Raw genomic sequence first — 26,525 nt, 5'->3', positions numbered from 1 at the left:
GTGAAGAGCACAGGGCGCCAGTGGCGAATTTGCCAGTCTTGGTGTTCTCTGGCAAATGCCAAACGTCCTGCACGGTGTTGGGCTGTAAGCACAACCCCCACAACCCCCTACCACCCTCATGGAGTCTGTTTCTGACCGTTTGAGCAGACACATGCACATTTGTGGCCTGCTGGAGGTCAGTTTGCAGGGCTCTGGCAGTGCTCCTCCTGCTCCTCCTTGCACAAAGGCAGAGGTAGCGGTCCTGCTGCTGGGTTGATGGAACAGTAGTGGAGAGGGTAGTAAGTTTTAAGTTCCTCGGCTTACACATCACAGACAAACTGAATTGGTCCACCCACACAGACAGCAAAGAACCTCAGGAGGCTGAAGAAATTCGGCTTGTCACCAAAAGCACTCACAAACTTCTACAGATGCACAGATGACTGTTATCTTTTATTTTACTAGGCAAGTCAGTTAAAACAAAATCTTATTTTCAATGACGGCCTAGCTGCCTTGTTCAGGGGCAGAATGAAAGATTTGTACCTGTGTCAGCTCAGGATTTGATCTTGCAACCTTTCGGTTACTAGTCCAACGCTCTAACCACTAGGCTACGCTGCCGCCACTGTTCTCTCTACTACCACACGGCAAGCGGTACCGGAATGCCAAGTCTATGTCCAAAAGGCTTCTTAACATCTTCTACCCCCAGGCCATAAGACTCCTGAACAGCTAATCCAAGGACTACCTAGACTTTTCTTCTACACTGCTGCTACTCTCTGTTTATTATCTATGCATAGTCACTTTTACTCTACCTACATGTACATATTACCTTAATTACCTTGACTAACCGTTGCCTTAGCACATTGACTCTGTACCGGTACCCCTTGCCTGTATATAGCCTCGCTATTGCTTTTTACTGCTGCTGTTTAATTATTTGTAATAAAAAAAAATCTCTTTTTTACTTAACATTTATTTTTCTTAACTTCTTAAAGCAATGTCGATTAAGGGCTTGTAAGTAATTACATTTCACTGTAATGCTGTTGTATTTGGCGCATGTGACAAATACATTTTTTATTTTTATTTTTTTGTGTGATCATTTTGCCTTGTGTGAGTCGGGGAGTATGATTACAATCAAGATATACTGACAGAGATACTATAGCATTACTAGAGGTTTCTTTAGTTATAAATACTATGGCCACTCCAGTCTGTCAAAGTGGTGATTGCGAATGTTGTTTACTGAAAATTGGCCCATAATCCCAGATTCAATTCTCAGGAACAGTGTTGTTCCTTCACAAACAGAGCTTTTCTGAGCACTGGTCTTGTTGGATCATGAGTATTTACAGTACATGATTCATTCCTCATAGCTGATCAGTGTATTGAATACAGAGAAAATACCTTAACTTCAAGTGTAATGAACCCATCTCTGTGAATAGTCTCAAACTGTCTCTCTTGACCTCTCCCCTCCCCAGGCCCAGCGGCATATCACTGATCTGTACGAGGACCTCAGAGATGGACACAACCTCATCTCCCTGCTGGAGGTGCTCTCTGGAGAGACACTGGTGAGTCCCTATGACCTTTGTACTCTGACTGGAAGGAGAAGGACCTCTGCTTCTGCTACAACCTATCCAACCTTCATTCCCAAACTCTCCTTTCCTTCTGTCCCTTTTCCCCATCCTACTTTTCAGTCCATTATACTATCTTTTTTTAAATCTGTCATGATGCTGTATACTCAGCAAAAAAATAAACCTCCTCTCACTGTCAACTGCGTTTTATTTTCAGCAAATTTAACATGTGTAAATATTTGTATGCACATAACAAGCAAAATAGCAAAATGACAACAAGCTCAGTCCGATGATGCTGTGACACACCGCCCCACACCATGATGGACCCTCCACCTCCAAATCGAACCCGCTCCAGAGTACAGGCCTCGGTGTAACACTCATTCCTTCGCCGATAAACGCGAATTCCACCATCACCCCTGGTGAGACAATACCGCGACTCGTCAGTGAAGAGCACTTTTTGCCAGTCCTGTCTGGTCCAGCGACGGTGGGTTTGTGCCCATAGGCAACGTTGTTGACCGTGATGTCTGGTGTCCTAACAACGTTCTCCCTCTAAAGTTTGCCTTAGTTCTTTTTTTGCTGAGTTTATAAAGAATCATGATTATGCATTATATATTTTGTAATCTTTCCTCGACGTCACATGTAATACTTTAGGCTTTAGGCTTTATCACCTCGTGTTAAAACCTGCAGAGATACAGTATGTGGTCCACGAACAATACACTACATGTTTAAGAATTCCTCACAATTTGATTTAGCCTATACATAGTACTGATTTGAAGGTGTTTTTGGAAATAATATCTCATAGCATTAATTTAACACTTATTTCATAATTTTCGTGTCTTTTTCTGTCGCTCGCTCTCGCTCTTTCTCTCTCTCTCACTCTCTCTATTTCTCTGCCTTTGCACTTGTTTGACCCCTGTTTTTCCTTTTCTAATTCCTGTCTTGCCCTAACCTTTGCCCCCTTTTCCTTTGCCTCTTCTCTTGTGATGATCTTGCTGTGGTAGCGAGGGAGCGTGACATTGCCAGGAACTTGCGGTTTTTGAGTGGGCGTGGACTGTGTAGTGCCTCCTCAGGCGTGGCATGTGTCACTCCCCCAGGTGGCTGCCGGGTTGTGCATGTCGATGTCCCCTCCTTGTCTTGCCCTCTCTGTGTATGCAACGTAGTCCTCTTTTTCCATTTGTCGACGAGCTTGTAGAGACTAGGACTGTGTCCCAAGTGGCGCCCTATTCCCTACATACAGTGCATTCGGAAAGTATTCAGACCCCTTGACGTTTTCCACATGTTATGTTACAGCCTTATTCTAAAGTTGATTACTTTATCCCCCTAATAAATTTACACACAGTACCCCATAATGACAAAGCAAAAACAGGTTTTTACACATTTTTTGTAATTTAATAAAAAATACATGAAATATCACGTTTACATAAGTATTCAGACCCTTTACTTTATCAGCGATTACAGCCTCGAGTCTTTTTGGGTATGATGCTACGATGATGCTAAGCTTAGCACACATGTATTTGGGGAGTTTCTCCCATTCTTCTCTGCAGATCCTCTCAAGCTCTGTCAGGTTGGATGGGGAGCGTTGTTGCACAGCTATTTTCAGGTATCTCCAGAGATGTTAGATCAGGTTCAAGTCCGGGCTCTGGCTGGGCCACTCAAGGACATTCTGAGACTTGTCCTGAAGCCGTTCCTGTGTTGTCTTGGCTGTGTGCTTAGGGTTATTGTCCTGTTGGAAGGTGAACTCTGAGGTCCTGAGCCCTCTGGAGCAGGTTTTCATCAAGGATCTCTCTGTACTTTGCTCCGTTCATCTTTCCCTCGATCCTGGCTAGTCTCTCAGTCCCTGCCGCTAAAAAAACAGCATGATGCTGTCACCACCATGCTTCACCATAGGGATGGTGCCAGGTTTCCTCCAGACGTGACACTTGGCATTCAGGCCAAAGAGTTAAATCTTGGTTTCATCAGATCAGAGAATCTTGTTTCTCATGGTCTGAGAGTCCTTTAGTTGCCTTTTGGCAAACTCCAAGTGGGCTGTCATGTACCTTTTACTGTGGAGTGGCTTCCGTCTGGCCACTCTACCACAAAGGACTGATTGATGGAGTGCTGCAGCTTTGGTTGTCCTTCTGGAAGGTTCTCCCATCTCCACAGAGGAACTCTGGAGCTCTGTTAGAGTGACCATCGCCCATCTCCCCCGATTACTCAGTTTGGCCAGGCAGCCAGCTCTAGGAAGAGTCTTGGTTACTTCCATTTAAGAATTATGGAGGCCACTGTATTCTTGGGGACCTTCAAAGCTCCAGAAATGTTCTGGTACCTTTCTCCAGATCTGTGCCTCGACACAATAATGTCTCTGAGCTCTACGGACAATTCCTTCAACCTCATGGCTTGTTTTTTGCTCTGACATGCACAATCAAGTTGTGCGAAACATCTCAAAGATGATCAATGGAAACAGGATGCATCTGGTATTTTTGTTTCATATTTTAAAATTGGGGCCTCCCAAGTGGCTCAGTGGTCTAAGGCTCTGCATCCCAGTGCTAGCTGTGCCACTAGAGATTCCGGGTTGCAGTCCAGGCTCTGTCGCAGCCGGCCGCAACCGGAGACTCATCGGGCGGTGCACAATTGGCCAAGCATTGTCCGGGTTAGGGGAGGGTTTGGCCGGCAGGGATGTCCTTGTCCCATCACGCACTAGCGACTTCTGTGGTGGGCCGGGCACAGTGCAAGCTGACACGGTCGCCAGGTGTACGTAGTTTCCTCCGACACGTTGGTGTGGCTGGCTTCCGGGTTATGTGGGCATTGTGTCAAGAAGCAGTGCAGGTTGGTTGGGTTGTGTTTCGGAGGACGCACAGCTCTTGACCTTCGCCTCTCCAGAGTCTGAACGGGAGTTGCAGCGATGAGACAAGACTGTAACTACCAATTGGATATCACAAAATTGGGGAGAAGGGGTAAATAAAAATTGTAAAACTATTTTTGATTTGTCAATATCTGGTATTGTGTGTAGATTAATGAGGATTTTTATATATTTATTTATGCTCTTTAGAATAAGGCTGTAACATAACAAAATGTGGAAAAAGTCAAGGGGTCTGAATACTTTCCCTATAGGCCCTGGTCAAAAGTGGTACACTATGTAGGGAACAGGGTGCCATTTGGAATGCAACACAGAAACCCAACTCTGCAAGAAGAAATCCAACCCTACTCTGCAAAAAGGTTGAGCTGAGCATCACTGAGTAGGGAATGAAGATATGAGATTGTCCTTTTTGTGTTCGATTTTGGGATATTGTGTGGTAAATGACTGGTAGTCCCTAGTCATTGTGCTGTGATAAGCTATGTGGGTGGAGAAGGTTTCTTGTTTACTTATTTAAGTTATAATGCCTGAGAAGTTGGTGTTTGTAGGATATATTGGCACGGGTGTCGTTAGGCCTGAGACAAGTCAATATATCCTACAAACACCGGCTTCGGAGACATTATCACTTGTATACAACTGGTTACCAACATATTCATGATGATTGACATATTTTCATTAAACACATTATTTTGATTAATTTATTCACACTATTTCATCCTTCAACTAGATATAGTCCCGACACAATTCTAGGGTTGCTACCCAAGCCGACTGGTCATTCGTTCTATCGGTTCGGTAGCCAGAGACGCGACCCAGTCGTTCAGTCTTTTTGTTCTGTATCTATGTGGTTCATTCTAAATGTTCCAATGTTCTAATCCCTTGCTTGCTATCTAGCCAGAATAACAGCAAAGTATGCATTTGCATTTGTTTAAGACGTTTTCTAGTGACATTTATTTGGATACATCCATAATGAGGCGTGATATTGCCTGGCAAAGAAATATGTGCTTTCGACCCAACTCCATAATGAGGCGTGATATTGCCTGGCAAAGAAATATGTGCTTTCGACCCAACTCCCGTTCATTACTATGGGACAGCTGAAGATCGATTTTGAATATTGAAACAAGGTTGCAAATTTCAGAGAGACAGACAGCAAGGTTTAAACAAATCTCTGCTGTTGAAAACGAAATGTTAGTCTAAAATAAATGTGAGAATGTCTAAATGTTTTTCTATAGTGGAGATCAAGTTTATAAATTGTCTGGCTGGACTGATGAGACAGTGGATTGTGAAGGAACAGAATAAATATGCATTTTAACTTCATAGATTTAGCTGGTGGTAACTTGTGGAATTGACACCGGCTAGAATGCAGTTTTAACCACCCAGCATTCAGGATTAGACCCACCCATGGTATAAAAAACATTATGAATAAAGCTGGGATATTTCCTTCAGTTTCAGCCCTAGATCATTTCATGTTCAGTCTTCTAGTTTCGTCTGTGCCCTCCCTCCAAGTCTTTGCGTATTAGTCTGAGTTCTGAGAAAGAGATGCAGGCATCCGTTCATTTGACCCAACTTACTGTAAACAGAAGCCAGAGTGATACTGCAAGCCAAAAAGAGATCGACCTGTACACTAGTTGAGCTTGTGGTTGACTGAGAGCTTGTGACTTGCTGTACCGATGCATGTAATGGTGGACCAAATATGCAGGTCTCCTGCACACTTGACCATTATCTAGAGATTAAGAAGCATAAAGTCTCTTAGCACCTCTGCTTAACTTCGGGTATCTGCTTGGTAAGAATGGATTGTGTTGTAGATCAAATGGTAATAATGTAATTTAGGTGTCATTTATCTGCAAAAATAATTGTAGTTTTTCTCAGGGTCCAACTCCTAGGCTAAAGGGTAGCTTTCATGTCATTTTTAAATTTTGTAATGTTTAGATCGATGCATTGAACATGGAAGTGATTGATGATTGGAAGAATCCAGTAGCACGTGGTCCAGGTTTAACATTCTCATCTTCACCCATTTTCCTTAGAATGTTCATGCCTCTGGATCTTATTACAATGCTTTTCAATAGGGCCATGTAAAGCCAGGTGTAAAATGAAGGGGGGACTGGACAGTCATGAGATACTGTGTTCATCTCTGACCACAACTCAATGAAATTTGGAGTCAAATCTCAAATTCAATGTCCATCACAGGAAGTTGGTGGTACCCGAATTGGGGAAAACTGGCTTTTGGTAATGACTGGAGCGGAATAGATGGGATGGTATCAAATACATCAAACACATGGTTTCCAGGTGTTTGGTGTCATTCCATTTGCTCTGTTATGAACTGTTCTGTAATGTCCATTCAGTGTGGTTGATTATATAGGACCATGACTGCTGCTTGTTATCCATATCAAATGTTTTCTCTATCTGAAATACTTTGCCTGCAGTCATGGGGCCTTCTCTTCCTTGCCCTATTGGTATTGTTTGTGCTGTCTCTTCTCCCTCTAAAGTTTGTTCTCTTCTCACAGCCCAGGGAGAAGGGGCGCATGCGCTTCCACAAACTGCAGAATGTACAGATCGGACTGGACTTCCTCAAACACAGACAGGTACAATGTGATGATTAATTGCGTCAATCAACATTGAGTCTTCAAAACACTAGGAACACCTTCCTAACGCTGAGTTGCTCCCCATTTTGCCATCAGAACAGCCTATGTTCTTCAGGACATGGACTCTACAAGGTGTCGAAAGCATTCCACAGGGATGCTGGCCAATGTTGACTCCAATGCTTCCCACAGTTGTGTCAAGCTGGCTGGATGCCCTTTGGGTGGTGTGACATTCTTGATACACACAGGACACTTTGGAGTGTGAAAAAAACAGCAACATTGCAGTTCTTGACACACTCATACCGATTTGCCTAGCACCTACTAACATACCCCGTTCAAAGGCACTTAAATATTGTGTCTTGCCCTCTGAATGGTGCAATTCGTGTCTGTTGTTTTAAGGCTTAAAAATCCTTCTTTAACCTGTGTCCTTCCCTGCATCTATACGGAAGTTGATTTAACAGGTGACATAGCTTTGACCTGGATTCACCTGGTCAGTCTATGTCATGAAAAGAGCAGGTATGCTAATGTTTTGTACCCTCAGTGTTTTTTTTACATATTTTTTTCACTTTGAACTGATTCTCATAATGTAAACTAACATTCCCAATACCTTATAATTCATTAGATAACCATTTAGATATAACTTAATCTAGAGGGACAATTTTCTTTAAAATGCTTGTACATACTTGTGTCCCCTTTGTGACAGGTTAAACTGGTCAACATCAGGAATGATGACATTGCCGATGGAAACCCCAAGCTGACCCTGGGCCTGATATGGACCATCATCCTTCACTTCCAGGTATATCATGCTTCACTCATAGCATAACAACAACCAATATGTTTATTATTATTAAAATGATAAGCCTGGCCAGGGTGATGGGATCCAGGTACAACATCCTATAACCTGTTTGGTATATTTCACCTGGAAGGATAATTTGTTATCCTTGCCTATAATAGTAGGAAAAGCTACAGTATGACTTGTCTTGGCCAACTAATCAATTCCCAAGCCCACCACTTATGTTGACAGAGCAGATTTGAGTCAAATTCTATTATTCCAAATCGGCATCTTTTAGCATTTGGCAGCCACTATCTATATACAACTCTACTACTCATGATTACCATATGTCTGAGGGATTTCAGACTGAACATTGAAAAAACATATTGAAACACTTATTTGAAGACCATGTGAGGTTTTCATCCTCAATATAACTCGGATGGAACTTATTTCTCCCCGAATGGAAGATGCCAGGAGCATTTGGTTATTTGTTTAGCAGTTGAGAATATTTTTAAATATGGAAAAAGAAGGGCACAAGGATATTTGTTGATGCTATAATGGGTATACTGGTTATAGTGGGATTAACATCATGTGGGATTCCGTCCACTTCAGGGGGACTCAGTGTTTCCCGTTGACAGGCAGGAGAGGTGGGTGTGGCAGGTAGCGGCTCTAGTCCCACTATTGGCTATACTTATTTTTTGATGAGAGGACCCCATAGGTCTCTGGTCAAAAGTAGCACACTTTATAGGGAATAGGGGGCTATTTGAGATGCAGACTCTATGTTATTTTAGTCCTTTGAGTCCTCTCATCAAAACATGATGCCTTGATGAAGTAGAAGGAAGCAGGAATCTCTCTAGATTCTCATGAAGGTGAATTGAGAGGTCGGAGGGCCTCTTTCCATGTGGTGTGAGTCACATCGTGAGAGTGTACATAGTAGTGAGGTTCCCCCACTACAGAGAAGAAGCGAGAGGGATGAGACGATAAGTCCTACATATTTTCGCTCTCCACCCTTACCATAACAAAAACCTGAAAGTAATATTAGAACGCCTGACAGTTTTTCTTTGGGTATTGTTTTATTTTTGGTGGTTGAGAGGGATTGAGTCATGCATAGTATTTCTAGCATGGCAATACATTCATTATTTAACAATGCATTGAACACAGTACGCAATGCACACATAGTATTGAGCGTTGAGCATCAGAAACAAAACACTAAAGTAAACACAGCTCCACCATAGACTACTGAGGGAAATAGACTGCTGAGAGATTCAAAAGGCTGTACCTGTGACTCATAGCTTTGTCTTCCATCTTCTTTCAAGTAGGAATTCACTGCAGTAATTTGCTTCACCTTCAATTCTGTACCCCATGGATGTTTTTACTTTCACAAGTTGGATTCTGCACCCGGGAACATAAAGCTGTTCAGGAGTGATGAATTCCATGTGATTTTTACATCTGACTGTTGGTTATTCAGGTTGAAAATGTAACATCTGCCTGGATCATGTCAGGTGGCTTTGAACTTTAAATCCATGCATAATGACTAAAGCATGTACAGTTCTCTTCCAGTATGTGCACTTTATCCACAGCCCTTATCCACAGCCCTCGGATGTGTTAATACTATTGGGATACCCTATGGATCCCACAATTAAAGAATACTCTATAGCCTGCCTTACCAATACCAACCCCCCCCCAGATCTCAGACATCCAGGTGAATGGCCAGTCAGACGACATGACGGCGAAGGAGAAGCTGCTGCTGTGGTCCCAGCGCATGGTGGAGGGATACCATGGGATGCGCTGCGACAACTTCACCACCAGCTGGAGGGACGGCAAGCTCTTCAACGCTGTCATACACAAACACAGGTGAGATGCAGCCTTGAAGAAGTAGTGTTGAGGTGATCTGACTGGGGATTGAGGAAATTATGGGGTCACGGATGAAGGTTGTGCCAGGGGGCTAAATGGACATGCAAGAATATATTTTTTAGCTATGCCTGATCATGCGCTTGCCTGGACTTGCTATTATATACATCCTTTGGACGTAGTGAACCCCTGTGATCAAGTTTCCACATACATGTTATGTTTTCTTTATTACTGTACACACAAAGAGAGGATTGTGAAATTCATAATTGCTGTGCACTGCAGAAAGGCTGACTTGTTAAAGTAGTTATGTAAGGGTGTAAAAATCCCTGTCAACTGAGGAGGGGTCACCATTTATAGTTGGATGGAAATTATCCAACAATTATGTAGAAATGTTGAATATAATAATAAACTACATTTAGCAATCTGACTCCAATATTATGTGAATAAATGCAACAGGCCCTATGCCTCCCTATAGAGGATCTAGTCAAGGTAGTGAGCCTTGCGTCACCACTTAGTATGACTATAATGAATGTGTCTAATTTGCACCGTTTACGCAATTATTAAGAGACTAGATACAAATGGCTAATCCTGGTGGCCAATGTTCTGGCATTCATTTATTGAGGCAAGCTCAGTACCAGGCTGTGATACAGCCCGAGAGGATGCTCTCGATTGTGCATCTGTAAAAGTTTGTCAGGGGGTCGGATGACAAGACAAATTTCTTCAGCCTCCTGAGGTTGAAGAGGCGCTGTTGCGCCTCCATCACCACACTGTCTGTGTGGGTGGACCATTTCAGTTCGTCTGTGATGTGTACGCCGAGGAACTTAAAAAACGTTCCACCTTCTCCACTACTGTCCCTTTGTTGGGGATAGGGGGGTGCTCCCAGTGCTGTGTTCTTTGGCCCATGATCATCTCCTTAGTTTTTTGACTTTGTGAGAGAGGTTGTTTTCCTGACACACTCCGAGTGCCCTCACCTCCTCCCTGTAAGCTGTCTCATCGTTATTGGTAATCAAGCCCACTACTGTTGTGTCGTCTGCAAACTTGATGATTGAATTGGAGGCGTGCATGGCCACGCAGTCGTGGGTGAACAGGGAGTACAGGAGGGGGTTGAGCACACACCCTTGTGGGGCCCCAGTGTTGAGGGTCAGTGAAGTGGAGATGTTATTTTCTACCTTCACCACCTGGGGGCGGCCCGTCAGAAAGTCCAGGACGCAATTGCATTTAGTTTTGGGTTTAGTCCCAGGGCCTCCAGCATGATGATGAGCTTGGAGGGTACTATGGTGTTGAATGCTGAGCTGTAGTCAATGAACAGCATTCTAACATAGGTATTCCTTTTGTCCAGATGGGATACGGCAGTGTGCAGTGTGATGGCAATTGCATCGTCTGTGGACACTGTTGGGGTGGTATGCAAACTGTGGGTCTAAGGTGGCCTGTAAGGTGGAGGTGATATGATCCTTGGCTAGTCTCTCAAAGCACTTGATGACAGAAGTGAGTGCTTCAGGGCAGTAGTCAGTTATAGTTCAGTTATTTTTTACCTTCTTTAGTACAGAAACAATGGTAGCCATCTTGAAGCATGTGGGGACAACAGTCTGGGATAGGGAGCGATTGAATATGTCTGTAAACACACCAGCCAGCTTGTATGCGCATGCTCTGTGGGCGCGGCTAGGGATGCCGTCTGGGCCAGCAGCCTTGCGAGGGTTAACATGTTTAAAGGTCTTACTCACGTCAGCAACGAAGAAGAGGGGGGGTAGTCCTTGTCAGTGGGCTGCGGCGGTGGTAATGTATTACCCTCAAAGCGGGCAAAGAAGGTGTTTAGTTTGTCTGGGAGCGTGACGTCGGTGGTTTTCTTTTTGTAGTCCGTGATTTCCAGTAGACATACGTCTCGTGTCTAAGCCGTTGAATTTCGACTCCACCTTGTCTCTGTACTGGCATTTCGCTTGTTTGATTGCCTTGCGGAGGGAATAACTACACGGTTTATATTCAGCCATATTCCCAGACCTCTTTCCATGGTTAAATGGAAGGTGAATCGCGCTTTCAGTTTTGCACAAATGCCGCTATCCATCAACGGTTTCTGGTTAGGGTAGGTTTTAATAGTCACAGTGGGTACAGCATCTACAATGCACTTCTTTATAACCGCACTCACCGAGTCAGTGTATAGGTCGATGTTGTTCTCTGAGGCTGACTGGAACATATTTCAGTCAGCGTGATCAAAACAATTTTGAAGCGTGGTTTCCGATTGTTTGTGTTTCTGCCTATAAGACTGTAGATGCAAGATGGATGCAAGATTTTCCGGAGGGAGAGCGGGCTTTGTATGCATCGCGGAACTTAGAGTTACAGTGATGTAATTCATAGTAACATTCATTTAGTGGATTTCATCTGTCCAACGGTGTCCATGCTCCCTGTGATAGCCCACAAATGGTCAACCATCCAAATGGCATAAATCGTGATTGAGTCATCACGCTGGTCCTCAGCGCCTGCAAGTCGCTAGTCGCAAGTATCACCTTATCTCATTCTTCCGCTACAGTTATGCAGTCAGTTGCAAGTACTTCTCGTTATTTTATTTGTTTTCATTGACGAAAACATTTTATTTGACGTAGCAATCACGCATGACCAGGTATGCATTCACATACATAGCAATAATAAATAATAATAATAATAGATGTAATTTGTATAGGACTTTTCACTACAGCAAGAAACAACAAAACCCAACATTTCAATTAGCCTATTGACAGTTCTGGGTGAAAGATCTTCCACGGTCATCCACCGAGGCAGGTAGGTGCAAATCCAACACCTCACATAGCAGTAACATTCAATCTACAATGAAAAAGTAGATTTGCTGGCTAAATGTCTGTGTAAAAAGAATATGCATAACAACTACCATAAGGGGTCAGGATAGAGTTTGACAAGAGACTTTTCATGTTTGCACATACTGTACAAACACACACCCTGTATGCTCACACACTACATACAGGACTCAGGAGAAAGGCACAGGAGGTGGCTAGGCGAGGCAGCTTTGTGGTTTTATTTAGTTGCATGAAAAGAGAGAGGATTGTGACTGAGGGTGTGTGTCCCATGAATTTGAAAATAAGATGCCCACAGGGGCTGTGCTTTTAATTCTCAGCAAGTAGCAGCATAGCTCAGGTATGCCCAGGTGTCTCAGGTGTGTCTGCCATACAAACTTCACACAGACCAAGAGCAAGACAGAAGCACACTCTGCAGAACGACAAAGCAACAAAGCAGTCTGGGCTCACGTACAACTAATTGAACGAGAGAAATGTATGAGAAAGTAATCTATCAATTCTATAACAGTCAAGGCTTGCACATCATCTAGCAGTGGAAAGGGGATGCTACATCTGAGCTAAATCTGAAAAACATCAGTCATAGTCTCATACATGGATGGATTTGTAAGACTGAAGAGAAAAACTGCAAGAGGAGAGTTTGGACACTGTTGCAGTTGAGGACACACACCATCAACATGATGCACAGTCTAAAGAAGAAGTTCCGCTCCTCCAAGAGACGGTTGAACAGCACCTCCAGCAGCACCCAGGGCTCTGTCAGTGACCTGGAAGACCGGGTTGTCATGCTGTGTGAGGACATCTCAGCTGAGAGTAGCACTTTTGACTCAAATCGGGGGTTGCAGAACCCGGGGGAGTTCTCCTCCAGCCGAGGTTCTCAGATCGGGGAGCAGGAGGCAGGGTCTGGGTCAGGATCAGACCCACGCATAGTGCACCTGAGCAGGGACAGACACTCCTATAGACAGGTCCTCTACTCTGATATGGATCACTACCCCAGGGGCCATGGAGACTACTATGTGCAGAGAGTTGTGCAAGGGTATGCAGGGTTTATGTCATTGTTTCATTAAGGTGGTGGTTGGGATACATTTTGATAGCCGTTTCCTTTTTTATTCTACTTCTAGACATTAGTTATTTTCTAATAGGGAATATAATAAGTTATGCATTTTTCGCCTATTGTTTACAAAGCCCCTGTATTTTGTTTAACCACGCTAGGCTAAATCAATTGGCAAATATGAGATGCCCTGTGCTCATTCCAAGCAGTCAAATATTGTATCTGCACACTATTTGACTGCAATTAGCTTTATTGGCAGTATACATCTAACAAGTTGTACATGGAATTTCAAAATGAATTGGTTGTTAGTAGGAGCTCTTGTTTTTGCTTGCCCCTGTCTGTATAAACATTCCTCTGAGAGAGGAATGTCGATAAGTATCTAATGCAGTCAGTTCATCACAATTAAACTGCCTACAGCAGGGTTCCCCACCTGGCGGTTATTTTTGGGGGAATTTTCATTGTTGGACAATACCATGAAATCAGCTCCAAGGGATATTCATTTTAGAAATCTGTTCCCAAATATTCCCATGCATAACAGAGAGATATGTGATAGTATACAAATCCAAGCAAGGTTTGAAATGATTATGTTTTGGTCAAATATTATATCTTTTTGGGCTTCTTGCAGTAAATTTTCAGGCTACAAGTTAATTATAATTATGTTCCGGGCCCCTGATCGTTCGCTCAAGAAGAAAAAACGGTCCGCGGTTGAATCTAGTTGATGATCTCTGGCCTACAGCAACAAGCTGCTGGATCAGTCAATGGGTTTGATTGTTGTACAGATGCCTGACAGGGGCAAAATGATGTAGGCCATAACAATATTATTTGTGTGCTTATATTATGTTTTATCCTCATGTTTTTAGAAAATAACCTACATGTATTGGTTTTACCTGAATGTTTTGGGGTTGCAAAGATGAATATAATACAACCATTTGTCCTATATCCTATAAGAAAATACGGTGTCTGAGATGCAATTTTATAGTTTTATAGTCTTTTCTATGTTCTGTCCCCAGCCCTACTCTGATTGACATGAGTAAGGTGTACCGACAGACCCATGTAGAGAACCTGGAGCAGGCCTTCAGTGTGGCAGAGAGAGACCTGGGAGTTACTCGGCTGCTCGACCCAGAAGGTAAGGGAACTCACTTGTATCGTTTTCTCAATTACTCTCAATACTATTAGTGGCGTATTTGTATGAATACTTGCATTTATCTTTTTCTAAAATCGTTTTTTAACTGGTGTTCATTGTCTCCCCTCTATTAAGATGTGGATGTGCCACACCCAGACGAGAAGTCCATCATCACATACGTCTCCTCCCTGTATGACGTCATGCCCCGTGTACCTGATGTCCAGGATGAGGTGAAAGCCAACGTAAGTGTCGTCTTCTTGGAACCATATAGGCCATCACCACTAGGGGGAATCCTCCTGGTCTCATCTTTGAGATCACATCTTCCCAAAATGTAAGATGTCTTTGATGCTCCGGAGTGAATTTTCCATTAAGTACAGGTGTAGGATCAGCTTCTCCTCCGACATTAACCATTAGAGGGGTAAATGCAAAACTGACCCAAGATCAGCATCTAGAGGAAACCTCACCCTACACCATGTTTAACCAGTGGAGTGATGTTTAATGCAGTGATATGGTGACTACCCGCAACTGATTTAGTCTATTCAACCTTTCTCTAATGAACCATTTTCTGTCTCTTGTGTGTCCCTCAGGAGCTGGAGCTGCGCTGGCAGGAGTACTATGAGCTGGTGACCCTGCTGCTGCAGTGGATCAGACACCACATAATTGTGTTTGAGGAGAGGAAGTTCCCTACCAGCTATGAGGAGATTGAGGTAAAAGTCTCCTCACCTATTAGGGAAATCTCTTGATACATGTAAGTGAATATTCTGTCTGCTCCAAATTTATTATAATTGTCTTAGAGACTTGATGTATGACAAAGGCTATGTTCAGTTGTAACAGTGAATTCATTTAGCATAATTTGTTCCTATTGGGGCCAATGGGGTAGCAGTTATGGAAGTGGTCTGCAATGAGAAAATAATTCACTGGTAAAGGGTACTAGCCTCCATAACTTATGTCTTGCTTGGTAAGGAAATAATCTAACTGTTTGTCTCTGATTTCTGAAAATTGTCTGAGCGATGTGATCAAACAAGAGCTTCGTATGTTTAATTGTCATGTTGAATTAATTCAGCAACATCTTAAAACCACAGGTTCTTTGGCGCCAGTTTCTGAAGTTCAAGGAGACAGAGCTGCCTGCAAAGGAAGCAGACAAGAATCGATCCAAACACATCTATATGTCTTTTGAGGTTAGCAATTAAACCACTAAAAGGAGAAGAAGGTGCAAACCACAACGCCCAGCGTGAATGTTGGGACACATCTGAAGAATAGTTAAATAATCTAAATGCATCAAGTAAATGCTGGCCCTTTTTTGAAAATATTCCCGCCTGTGCTTGTCGTTGTCTGTCCTTGTAGGGTGCAGTTCAGGTGGGTAATGTCAAGGTTCCCCCTGGGTACCAGCCTATTGATGTGGAGAAGGAGTGGGGTCGTCTCCATGTAGCCATACTGGAGAGAGAGCGTCTTCTAAGGACAGAATATGAGAGGTGAGACTGCCATTATATGTACGTACAGCACTGTGGAGGGTCAATGATGTTTGAGATTATACCTTCATCTTTGAGATGATGTTGAATTCCGTTACAGATGTTTTTGTTAGATGCAGTTCTGAGGAGAAATTATTGATTTGGGAACTCTGTCACGTGGTGTTTCTGTTGAATTTCAGTTGTTAAATTAAAAAATCAATGTCTATTAGAAGTAACACATTAAACTGGACATAAAACATTGTAAAAAAAGAGCATTCACACCCAAAGGCCTCTGTAACTACGCCCTGTAGCACTCACTTCCGTCCTCATGAAGTGCTTTGAGAGACCATATCACCTCCACCCTACCTGACACCCTAGACCCACTCCAATTTGCTTACCGCCCAAATAGGTCCACAGGCGATGCAATCTCAACCACACTGCACACTGCCTAACCCATCTGGACAAGACGAATACCTATGTGAGAAATGCTGTTCATCGACTACAGCTCAGCATTTAACACCATAGTACCCTCCAAACTCGTTATCAAGCTCGAGACCCTGGGTCTCGACCCCGCCCTGTGCAACTGGGTACTGGACTGCCTGACGGGCCGCCCCCAGGTGGTGAGGGTAGGTAACAATATCTCCACCCCGCTGATCCTCAACACTGGGGCCCCACGAGGGTGTGTTCTGAGCCTTCTCCTGTACTCCCTGTTCACCCATGACTGCGTGGCCACGCACACCTCCAACTCAATCATCAAGTTTGCGGACGACACAACAGTGGTAGGCTTGATTACCAACAACGACGAGACGGCCTACAGGGAGGAGGTGAGGGCCCTCGGAGTGTGTTGTCAGGTAAATAACCTCACACTCAACTTCAACAAAACTAAGGAGATGATTGTGGACTTCAGGAAACAGCAGAGGGAACACCCCCCTATCCACATCGATGGAACAGTAGTGGAGAGGGTAGTAAGTTTTACGTTCATCGGCGTACACATCACAGACAAACTGAATTGGTCCACCCACACAGACAGCATCGTGAAGAAGGCGCAGCAGCGCCTCTTCAACCTCAGGAGGCTGAATAAATTTGTCTCGTCACCAAAAGCACTCACAAACTTCTACAGATGCACAATCGAGAGCATCCGGTCGGGCTGTATCACCGCCTGGTACAGCAACTGCTCCGCCCACAACCGTAAGGCTCTCCAGAGGGTAGTGAGGTCTGCACAACGCATCACCGGGGGCAAACTACCTGCCCTCCAGGACACCTACACCACCCGATGTCACAGGAAGGCCATAAAGATCATCAAGGACAACAAGCACCCGAGCCACTGCCTGTTCACCCCGCTATCGTCCAGAAGGCGAGGTCAGTACAGGTACATCAAAGTTCTTGACATTTTCCAGATTGACTGACCTATGTCTTAAAGTAATGATGGACTTTTGTTTCTCTTTGCTTATTTGAGCTGTTCTTGCCATAATATGGACCAAATAGGGCTATCTTCTGTATACCACCCCTACCTTGTCACTGATTGGCTCAAACACATTAAGAAGGAAATAAATTCCAGAAATTAACATTTAAAAAGGCACACCTGTTGATTGAAATGCATTCCAGGTGACTACCTGATGAAGCTGGTTGAGAGAAGGCCAAGCGTGTGCAAAGCTGTCATCAAGGCAAATGCTGACTACTTTGAAGAATCTCAAAATATAAAATATATTTTGATTTGTTTAATACTTTTTTGGTTACTACATGATTCCATATGTGTTATTTCATGGTTTTGATGTCTTCACTATTATTTTATAATGTAGAAAATGGTAAAAAAATTAAGAAAAACCCTTGAATGAGTAGGTGTGTCCAAACTTTTGACTGGTACTGTAACTATGTTGATTATAACCAGTTTGGTGGATGTGAGAAGACATTGTGAGATAAAGAGAGCTGGACAACCACATGATGATTCACTGAAAGATCCAGAACTTATGTCTGGATCTAAGAGTTCAAAATCGTTCAATAATGTGATTATTTACGTCATAAATAAGTTATTATAGGACCATCCTTACCAAATCACAAGAAAGCAGGGCATATGTAATTTTTGTTAAGGGTTGGTCCCTCATCACAAGACTTCCAGTCTTAAAGTAAGCAGTCAGGGCAGTAGTCAGGGAAGCTACTGTGGGCTGTGAGTCACAGCACAGCTAACCTCACAAAACCTTATCAAATCAAATCAAATCAAATCAAATGTATTTATATAGCCCTTCGTACATCAGCTGATATCTCAAAGTGCTGTACAGAAACCCAGCCTAAAACCCCAAACAGCAAGCAATGCAGGTGGAGAAGCACGGTGGCTAGGAAAAACTCCCTAGAAAGGCCAATACCTAGGAAGAAACCTAGAGAGGAACCAGGCTATGTGGGGTGGCCAGTCCTCTTCTGGCTGTGCCGGGTGGAGATTATAACAGAACATGGTCAAGATGTTCAATGTTCATAAATGACCAGCATGGTCGAATAATAATAAGGCAGAACAGTTGAAACTAGAGCAGCAGCACAGTCAGGTGGAAGTTGAAACTGGAGCAGCAGCATGGCCTTATCGCATTACAACATCCTATGGACTGTCATCATAGCAACTGGGGAGGACTAGCTATCAGAGAATCCATCATGGCCTTTGCCGTCAGAGCTACGGTTTAGAGTATTTACTTCGCAAGAAGAAGGAGAAGAAGGAGTGAGTGTTTTACCCTGCCTGCATAATGTTTCTGAGAAGATTGTGTAATGTTTGCTCTAATTTGCCGAATGTCTTTTTTTCTCCAGATATTTGTATTGATGCTCTTGAAATTTATTGAAATTTATGTCCATTGGATTTAAATTTATACCGACATTATTATTTTATTTTATCGTTATTTTACTAGGTTGTCCCATTCATTGAGGTCAAAATGCTTGTTTCACAAGGGATCTGGCCAAAGGGCCACTGTTGTCTTTGAGTAAAGTATTACCAGTCATGATTTACAGTACCACCATCTAGTTATTCCATTACCTCATTAGACAATACCCCAGCCTCAGAGCTGATTTAGGAGAGACTGTGGAACATGTGTTGACCTGATGTGTTGACCTTTCACCCTCAGGCTGGAGCAGCTGCAGAGGATTGTCAGTAAGGTCCAGATGGAGTCTGGGTTGTGTGAGGAGCAGCTCAACCAGGTTGAGGGTTTGCTACAGATGGTGAGTCTCACACCCTGCCGGGGCAGACAGTCACAGCCAATGTAGACTTTATAATGTACAATCTGTGGCCCTACAGATTTGTCACCACAAATCCATGCTGCTAGACTGAGTAGTCAATGATACAGTGATTGAATACCCCACAGTTATGTGAGATTGGATGTGTTCGGATGTTCAAAAGCATTCTCAGGCTCATGGACTGATGTCTACTAATGCTGTATTCAAGATGGAACACATGGTGTCATAGTGTTTATACTGTATCTATGTTCTAGGATCTCCGTTTGCTGAGCTCAGCAAAGCCTGCTAAGCACACAGCAGAGGTAGAGACAGACCTGGACAAGGCAGAGGGCATGATCCGGTACCTCTTCAATGATGTTCAGCTGCTGAAGGACGGACGCCATCTACAAGCTGAACAGATGTACCGCAGGTCAGAACAACCACTGAGTAAAACCATTTAAGCTCCACATCAAAATAAAATCTAACTTTGTGTCACAATACAACTGGTGTAGACTTTACCGTGAAATGCCTGCTTACGAGCCCTTCCCAACGATCGTAATTTTTTTATAATTGTAACACAAAATAAATAAAATAAAATACACAAGAATGGAGCTATATACAGGAGGTACCAGTTACCAGTACCAGATCAATGTGCAGAGGTATTTGAGGTAGAAATGTACTGTACATGAAGGCAGAATAACGTGACTAGGCATCAGAATAGATAATAATAATAGTAAAATAAAGAACAGAGTAGCAGCCACAAATCATGACTGTAAAAGTGTGTGAGTTTGTAATGTGTGTGTGTGTGTGTGGGGGGGGGGGGGGGGGGGGGGGGGTAGTAGTGTATGTGAATGTGTGGTTTTTTTTGTGTTGGAGTGACAATGTAGTGTGTGTGAGTGAGTGTGTATATATAGTTTAGTGAGTTTGAGTAGGGTCAGTGCAAGATAGTCAGTATTGATAGTTTAGGTACCATTAATTGACTATTTAGCAGTCTGGCTATTCCACAGTCTCATCCACTCGGAGCATTACTGTATTATTGTGAGGCCTTGTGCGACACGCGATGAAACCTAAGCCCTTACTGTATTGTTAAACCAACTTGTTAAATCCAATTGATTGAAATACCTGTTTTGTTGTCATTGAACGATTCAGCATTGTTTCTCCTGTTTTACCTCCAGAGTGTACCGTCTCCACGAGCGGCTGGTGAACCTTTGCAGTGAGTACAACCTGAGCCTGAAGTCCGGAGTGACTACCACCCAGATACCCATGTCCCAGATGCAGACCCTTCAGCAGGTTCCAATGAGGGTGTGTCCCGAGCTGGATGAGGTGACCCTGTGCTACATCCAGGACCTGCTGGCTTGGGTTGAGGAGAACCAGAGGTGGGTGGACCAGGGGGAATGGGGCTCGGACCTGCACACTGTGGAGTCCCGGCTGGGCAGCCACCGCAGCCTGCACCAGTCAGTGGAGGAGTTCCATACTAAGATCAACAAAGCAAAAGCAGACGAGGTACAGTGTGAAAAACTACCTGGGATGGGATTGGAGTTAGGGGAAAATTAGACTTGAGTCAGTCATACCATCATTGATCCTCTTTGGTTACTGCCAAAATGATCGCTTCTTTTTTTAGCCATGCTTCTTCTCTAATCTTTAGTATTTTTCTATTCCCCTTCAGAGTCAGCTCTCCCCTGTCAGCAAATGTGCCTACAGAGACTACTTACTCAAGCTGGAGTTGCATTATAGCAAGCTTCTGGTAAGTTATTGACTCAAAATATTAACGTACAACTACAACTTTTCAACAATCTGCCATTTATCTAATGCTTCCCCAATCTCATTGTAATTATTTTCTCCTCAGAGTTCTTCCAAGGCTCGTCTGTGCAGCCTGGATGACCTTCATGCCTTTGTCACTGCAGCCACCAAGGAGTTGATGTGGCTGAATGAGAAAGAGGAGGAAGAGGTTAACTATGACTGGAGCGAACGCAATACCAACATGAATGCCAAGAAAGACAACTACTCGGTATGGCTGTTCTCATCCTCACCCAACCTGGAAAGTTCAACATTAGCTAAATAGAGTTAGGCACAATACAGATCTTGTAGGGTAAAGTAAAAAGGTACTGCACTGTACAGAACCGTAGTACTCCCATCTTTAATTTGATTTTGATCAGATTATGTTAAATTATTATTTTGACAATGAAATATAATTTATTATGATTAGGTGGATGCACTTTCATATCTAGTAATATCCCCCCTAATGCCATAACACTCTGTTTTTTGTTTTTGTTTCAGGGGGTGATGAAAGAGCTGGAGCACAGAGAGAAGCGGGTCAACAGTGTCCAGATCCAAGGAGACAAACTGTTGAAGGAGGGTCACCCTGCCAAGCAGTCTGTAGAGGTGAGAACACAATCACTAGAGTTTCTAAGTTGTTGTAATTTCCTGAACACTATACAAACACACACATTACAGCAGGGGTCGTTAACAGGGGGCCCATGGACCAAAACCGTCCCACAAGTGATTTGTTTTGGCACTGCAAAGTTTTTCAGATTTTCGTTTTTGGTTCAAAGAAATTCAGCTAAATAAATGTATTTAGAAAATATGTACCCATTAATAAAATTAAGATTTGTGATTGTTCCTCAATGTAATCAAGGTATGAAATGATCATGTTATTTTCAAATACAATCTCTTTTTGGGCTTACTTGTGGTGAATTTGCGGTGTTAAAATTGTTGTAATTATGTTCTATCTGCAAAAATCTGCAAAAATTGTCCCGCCTACCCCTACATTACAGTATATATTTAACATGGATTTGACTTTGTCTTTTATTTCTAAGAGCAGAGGATATGAGAATAGGTGTTTTTAAAGCTATTTCTTTCTCTCCCCACCAAAGGCCTTCACTAAAGCCTTGCAGACCCAGTGGAGTTGGATCCTGCAGCTTTGCTGTTGCATCGAGTCCCACCTGAAAGAGAACACTTCCTACTTCCAAGTATGCCAACTCATGTATCCCCCTCAGATAGTCCAATTAAAATGCATCATCCTATCTCTAAAACGGTTTGTGCTCCTCTTTTTCTACCCTGCTAGTTTTTCTCAGACGTGAAAGAGGCAGAGGAGAAGATGAAAAAGATGCAGGAGACTATGAAGAAGAAATACACGTGTGACCGTAACATCACTGTCACACGACTCGAGGACTTGTTACAGGACGCAGTTGTAGGTTGACTTATTCTACTTTATTGAAGAAGTGAAGAGAAGATACAGCAACTCTGATTCAGTGACATTACTAAAGCAACAGCATCTTTCATTGTCTGTTTTGTTAAATACCCCTGTGGTGGTTCATATATAGGATGAGAAGGAGCAACTGAAAGAGTTTAAGACCCACTTGAATGGGCTGAACCGGAGGGCCAAGACCATTGTCCAGCTGAAGCCACGTAACCCTGGTACACCAGTCAAGGGTAAAGTGCCTGTCCAGGCCATCTGCGATTTCAAACAGATGGAGGTGAGGAGATATTACTGTTCATGTGACCAGCTTTCCAGTGGAGGAGCAAACACTCTTAGGCTACTACTTAGTATAAGCGCATATTATCAGAATCTATGGAAATTGAGTGTTTATTCAAAACATAGATTAGTGACACTTAGAAGTATAACAGCAATAGCATCTGTTGATTTTATTTATCTTATTAGTCATGTTCGAAGGCCTGTCATTAGTCCTGGTCAGATACAGTACAACATGGGAGTTTCTTTTTCTTTTTTCCAGATCACAGTCCTCAGAGGGGATGAGTGTGTGCTGATGGACAACTCTCAACCATACAAGTGGAAAGTACAGAACCCCAAAGGCAGCGAGGCCACTGTGCCCTCCATCTGTTTCCTGGTTCCACCCACCAATAAGGACGCAGTGAGCGGTGTCTCAGGGTGAGGCAACCAATCATCTCCTTGCCTTAAAACAATATGACTAAAACCTTTGATTTAGCCTTATCATTAACAACATTATCCTGGTCCCAGATCTGTTTGTGCTCTTGTCCAATCCATTGTTGTTTGCAATGACAATTCCATAAGGAGTTGGCAAGAGAGCAGATACAGAATGGTTACCAGGCTAAAATAAGGTGGATAGAACTTCTGATTTAGCCCTTTGATTTAACCTTTGTCAGACCTTTGATGCCTCATAAAGACATTTGACCCCAGCACTTGTATGGTTCACTAACCTCAAACCTCCTCCACAGTCTGAACGAAAGTCACCAGAACCTGCTGGTCCTGTGGCAGATGCTGCACGTGGACATGAAGAGCCTCATGTCCTGGCAGTACCTGATGAGAGACATCCACCTCATCAGCTTATGGAACATTACCATGGTGAGCTCAAGGTTTCACACAGGTTGTGTCTCAAATGGCACCCTATTCCCTATGTAGAGCACTACGGGCCCTGGTCAAAGGTAGTGCACTACATAGGGGATGGGGTGCCATTTGGGACATACAATATACACTTTTGGAGACAGTAGATCAGAGAATAAAGGACATATTTTTTTTGTCATTAGATGGTGTCTCTTGGTTGTAGAATTATATTACTCCCTCAGAATTATTTATATACAATTCCAAAGGTTCTGGAATGGGGGGGATTTTCTGATGTAATTCAGGAAAAGAGAATATAACACTCTTCCTGACCAGGCTCACCCTCCCTATCTTTCTTCCCCATCACTGCAGTTTAGGACTCTGACGGTGGAGGAGTACAGGCTAGCATTGAGGAACCTGGTGCTCCACTTCCAAGACTTTCTAAGAGACAGCCAGGACTCCCAGCTCTTTGGGGCAGATGACCGAATGCAGGTGGAGAGTGGCTACAAAAAGGCCAGCCAGCACTACGAAGGACTGCTGCACTCTGTGGAGAAAGGTGAGTGTCAGACATCCGAGCATTGAGAGGGCCTGTATAGTACAAGAAGAAGCATCCAACCAAGTTATTTTTGATGACATCAGTATTGCACTTTGTTATGCACACTTTATTGCACTCTTTGTTGCATACCTTCTGAGTTGTCGTTGCATTTTCCATTCATGAACATCATGATTTCAATATTTGTTGTTAGAAATGTTGAATTTCATCACAGCCATTTGTCTACAAATAGTGGTTAACTGTTGAATTCACATTACAGGCAATGTGGTACCCACTGGAGGTAAGGTGTCCGTCCTGGTTGCAGTGTCAGACTGCAGTGTTAACTACCCTTGATAGTTAAGGGTTGAAAATTGGGCCGTTCTGATTCACTCCATCAACTTCTCTCTTTCTAACCATCCTTGATCACCATCCAAGATTTTCTCTAACTTCGCTGTTCATTGTGTTAGCCACCTTGTCAAATCGCATGAGTTTGCCTGTGTTGATGCATTGTGTTGTTTAATTATGTATAATAATTCTGAATTCTTCTCCTGCATGAGCTGGCAGTTGATTGAGTTTGATTTTGAGAGTGAAAAACCCAGCAGCGGTGCGGTTCTTGACATGCTCAAACTGGTGTGCCTGGCACCTATTACCATAACTTGTTCAAAGGCACTTCAATCTTTTGTCTTGCCCATTTACCCTCTGAATGGCACACACACACAATACATGTCTCAATTGTCTCAAGGCTTAAAAATCCTTCTTTAACCTCTCTCCTCCCTTTCATCTACACTGATTGAAGTGGATTTAATGACATCAATAAGGGATCATAGCTTTCACCTGGATATATATAATTTTGCGCTGTTGGCGGTAGGTGCACTTGATTCATCAGCCCTAGTGCCGAGAAGGCAATGTTTTCCCATTTTGAATCATTACATGTGTCTGAAGGTAAAACTCCGCCTATTCGGCAGGCCCAGAGAGCAAATCACTGGCCAATCAGGTAGCTCAGATAACTGTGTCTGCAGTTTCCTTGAGCCATTGACTTAAAAGAATCCTCGAGCACACAGCAAAGTTGATACTGTGAGATTTAAAAACGTTTAAATCTGTGACTAGAGAGAGACTCAACAAATACAGCAAAGAAGCTGTTGTTTTTATGTGTAAGTTAGTGTTTAAGTTGTTATTCACCACAGTCAACATTTTGTTCAACACTTTTATAAGCCATGAAATGCTCAATCCCCATACTTCCACTCATGCTGCGATGAATGAGTAGCAAAGTGTTTCGATAAGCTTGCGTTGTTGTTATTATGAGTAATAAGATGAATTGGTGAATGAGGCATAAATAATGAAGTGGAAGACTTTGTCCCCTTTTCTCAGCGGAGGGAGGGAGAGGGGAGGGACGATGAATAGGGTGAGAGGCAGCCTCACCGCTGCTCCCTCCCCTCAGACTGACCATCAGATGCAGGCCATCAGTCCAGTAAAATAAAAAAAGCAAATGATTATGCTCACTCAGCTGTGTCTCACAAGTAAAAGAACAAATGACATAAACTCAGCAAAAAAAGAAACTGTCAACTGCGTTTATTTTAAGCAAACTTAACATGTGTAAATATTTGTATGAACATAACAAGATTCAACAACTGAGACATAAACTGAACAAGTTCCACAGACATGTGACTAACAGAAATGGAATAATGTGTCCCTGATCAAAGGGGGGGGGGGGGGGGGGGGGTCAAAATCAAAAGTAACAGTCAGTATCAGGTGTGGCCACCAGCTGCATTAAGTACTGCAGTGCATGTCCTCCTCATGGACTGCACCAGATTTGCCAATTCTTGCTGTGAGATGAACCCTGGTCCAAAGTAGTGCGCTATATAAGGAATACAGTTACATTTGGGATGCAACCCATGTAAGCTGATCATTTTAAGCAAAAATATGCTCTTTGTATCATTCAATATTAAGGGAATGAGGTGATTTCCTTTACGGTTCATTGAGGTTCTTAACACTGTGTTATAGTCTAAGAGGTTAATCAGCGATCAGAGCACTATTTTATCTGGGATCTGGGATTCTAGTCCTCTTGAGCTGTAAATTAATATTTTTATACACCTTTGTAATGGTTTCTCCATTCTGTTCAGGTGAGGAAGATGAATCTGAGTGCCTGAGCTACCTGACCAAGATCAAGGACCTGCGTCTCAAGCTGGAGATCTGTGAGACTCGCACTGTTACACGTCTGCGTCAACCCGTGGACAAGAACCCGCTCATGGCTTGCGCCCAGAGGACCACTGAGCAGAAGGTACTGCAGTGACTTCACCCCTAAGTGACATTGTTTTGTTTTGTTTATTAGGATCTCCATTAGCTGTTGCACATGCATCAGCTAGTCTTCCTGTGGTCGACACAAAAATACAGTTCCTTCAGAAAGTATTCATATATCTTGACTTATTCCATATTTTGTTGTGTTACAGTCGGAATTCAAAATATATTAAATATGTTTTTCTAACACATCTACACCCTACCCCATAATGACAAAGTGAAAACATGTTT

The 26,525-nt window shown here is 43.1% G+C and overlaps 1 protein-coding gene across 1 annotated transcript in view; it reads left to right on the top strand.

Moving 5' to 3' along the window:
• The first annotated feature begins 1,445 nt into the window (after nucleotides 1-1,445).
• The window catches only part of LOC109904478 (plectin-like), a 56,963-nt gene continuing 31,883 nt past the window's right edge, over nucleotides 1,446-26,525 (top strand). Inside the window, exons 1-22 of the mRNA XM_031788501.1 lie at nucleotides 1,446-1,532; nucleotides 6,870-6,947; nucleotides 7,648-7,740; nucleotides 9,404-9,570; nucleotides 14,421-14,536; nucleotides 14,669-14,775; nucleotides 15,121-15,240; nucleotides 15,616-15,711; nucleotides 15,878-16,005; nucleotides 19,080-19,173; nucleotides 19,443-19,597; nucleotides 20,343-20,670; nucleotides 20,834-20,911; nucleotides 21,014-21,175; nucleotides 21,445-21,549; nucleotides 22,041-22,136; nucleotides 22,232-22,357; nucleotides 22,491-22,643; nucleotides 22,902-23,056; nucleotides 23,365-23,491; nucleotides 23,840-24,023; nucleotides 26,120-26,277. Of these exons, the coding sequence (XP_031644361.1) occupies nucleotides 6,888-6,947; nucleotides 7,648-7,740; nucleotides 9,404-9,570; nucleotides 14,421-14,536; nucleotides 14,669-14,775; nucleotides 15,121-15,240; nucleotides 15,616-15,711; nucleotides 15,878-16,005; nucleotides 19,080-19,173; nucleotides 19,443-19,597; nucleotides 20,343-20,670; nucleotides 20,834-20,911; nucleotides 21,014-21,175; nucleotides 21,445-21,549; nucleotides 22,041-22,136; nucleotides 22,232-22,357; nucleotides 22,491-22,643; nucleotides 22,902-23,056; nucleotides 23,365-23,491; nucleotides 23,840-24,023; nucleotides 26,120-26,277 (2,808 nt within the window). The 5' untranslated portion in view covers nucleotides 1,446-1,532; nucleotides 6,870-6,887. The remainder of the gene's footprint in view (nucleotides 1,533-6,869; nucleotides 6,948-7,647; nucleotides 7,741-9,403; nucleotides 9,571-14,420; nucleotides 14,537-14,668; nucleotides 14,776-15,120; nucleotides 15,241-15,615; nucleotides 15,712-15,877; nucleotides 16,006-19,079; nucleotides 19,174-19,442; nucleotides 19,598-20,342; nucleotides 20,671-20,833; nucleotides 20,912-21,013; nucleotides 21,176-21,444; nucleotides 21,550-22,040; nucleotides 22,137-22,231; nucleotides 22,358-22,490; nucleotides 22,644-22,901; nucleotides 23,057-23,364; nucleotides 23,492-23,839; nucleotides 24,024-26,119; nucleotides 26,278-26,525) is intronic.

The sequence above is a fragment of the Oncorhynchus kisutch genome, linkage group LG14 (genome assembly GCF_002021735.2).
Source record: "Oncorhynchus kisutch isolate 150728-3 linkage group LG14, Okis_V2, whole genome shotgun sequence".
Taxonomy (NCBI): domain Eukaryota; kingdom Metazoa; phylum Chordata; class Actinopteri; order Salmoniformes; family Salmonidae; genus Oncorhynchus; species Oncorhynchus kisutch.
Note: the sequence above shows the minus strand (reverse complement) of the source record. Positions and strands in the feature narration are given on the sequence as shown.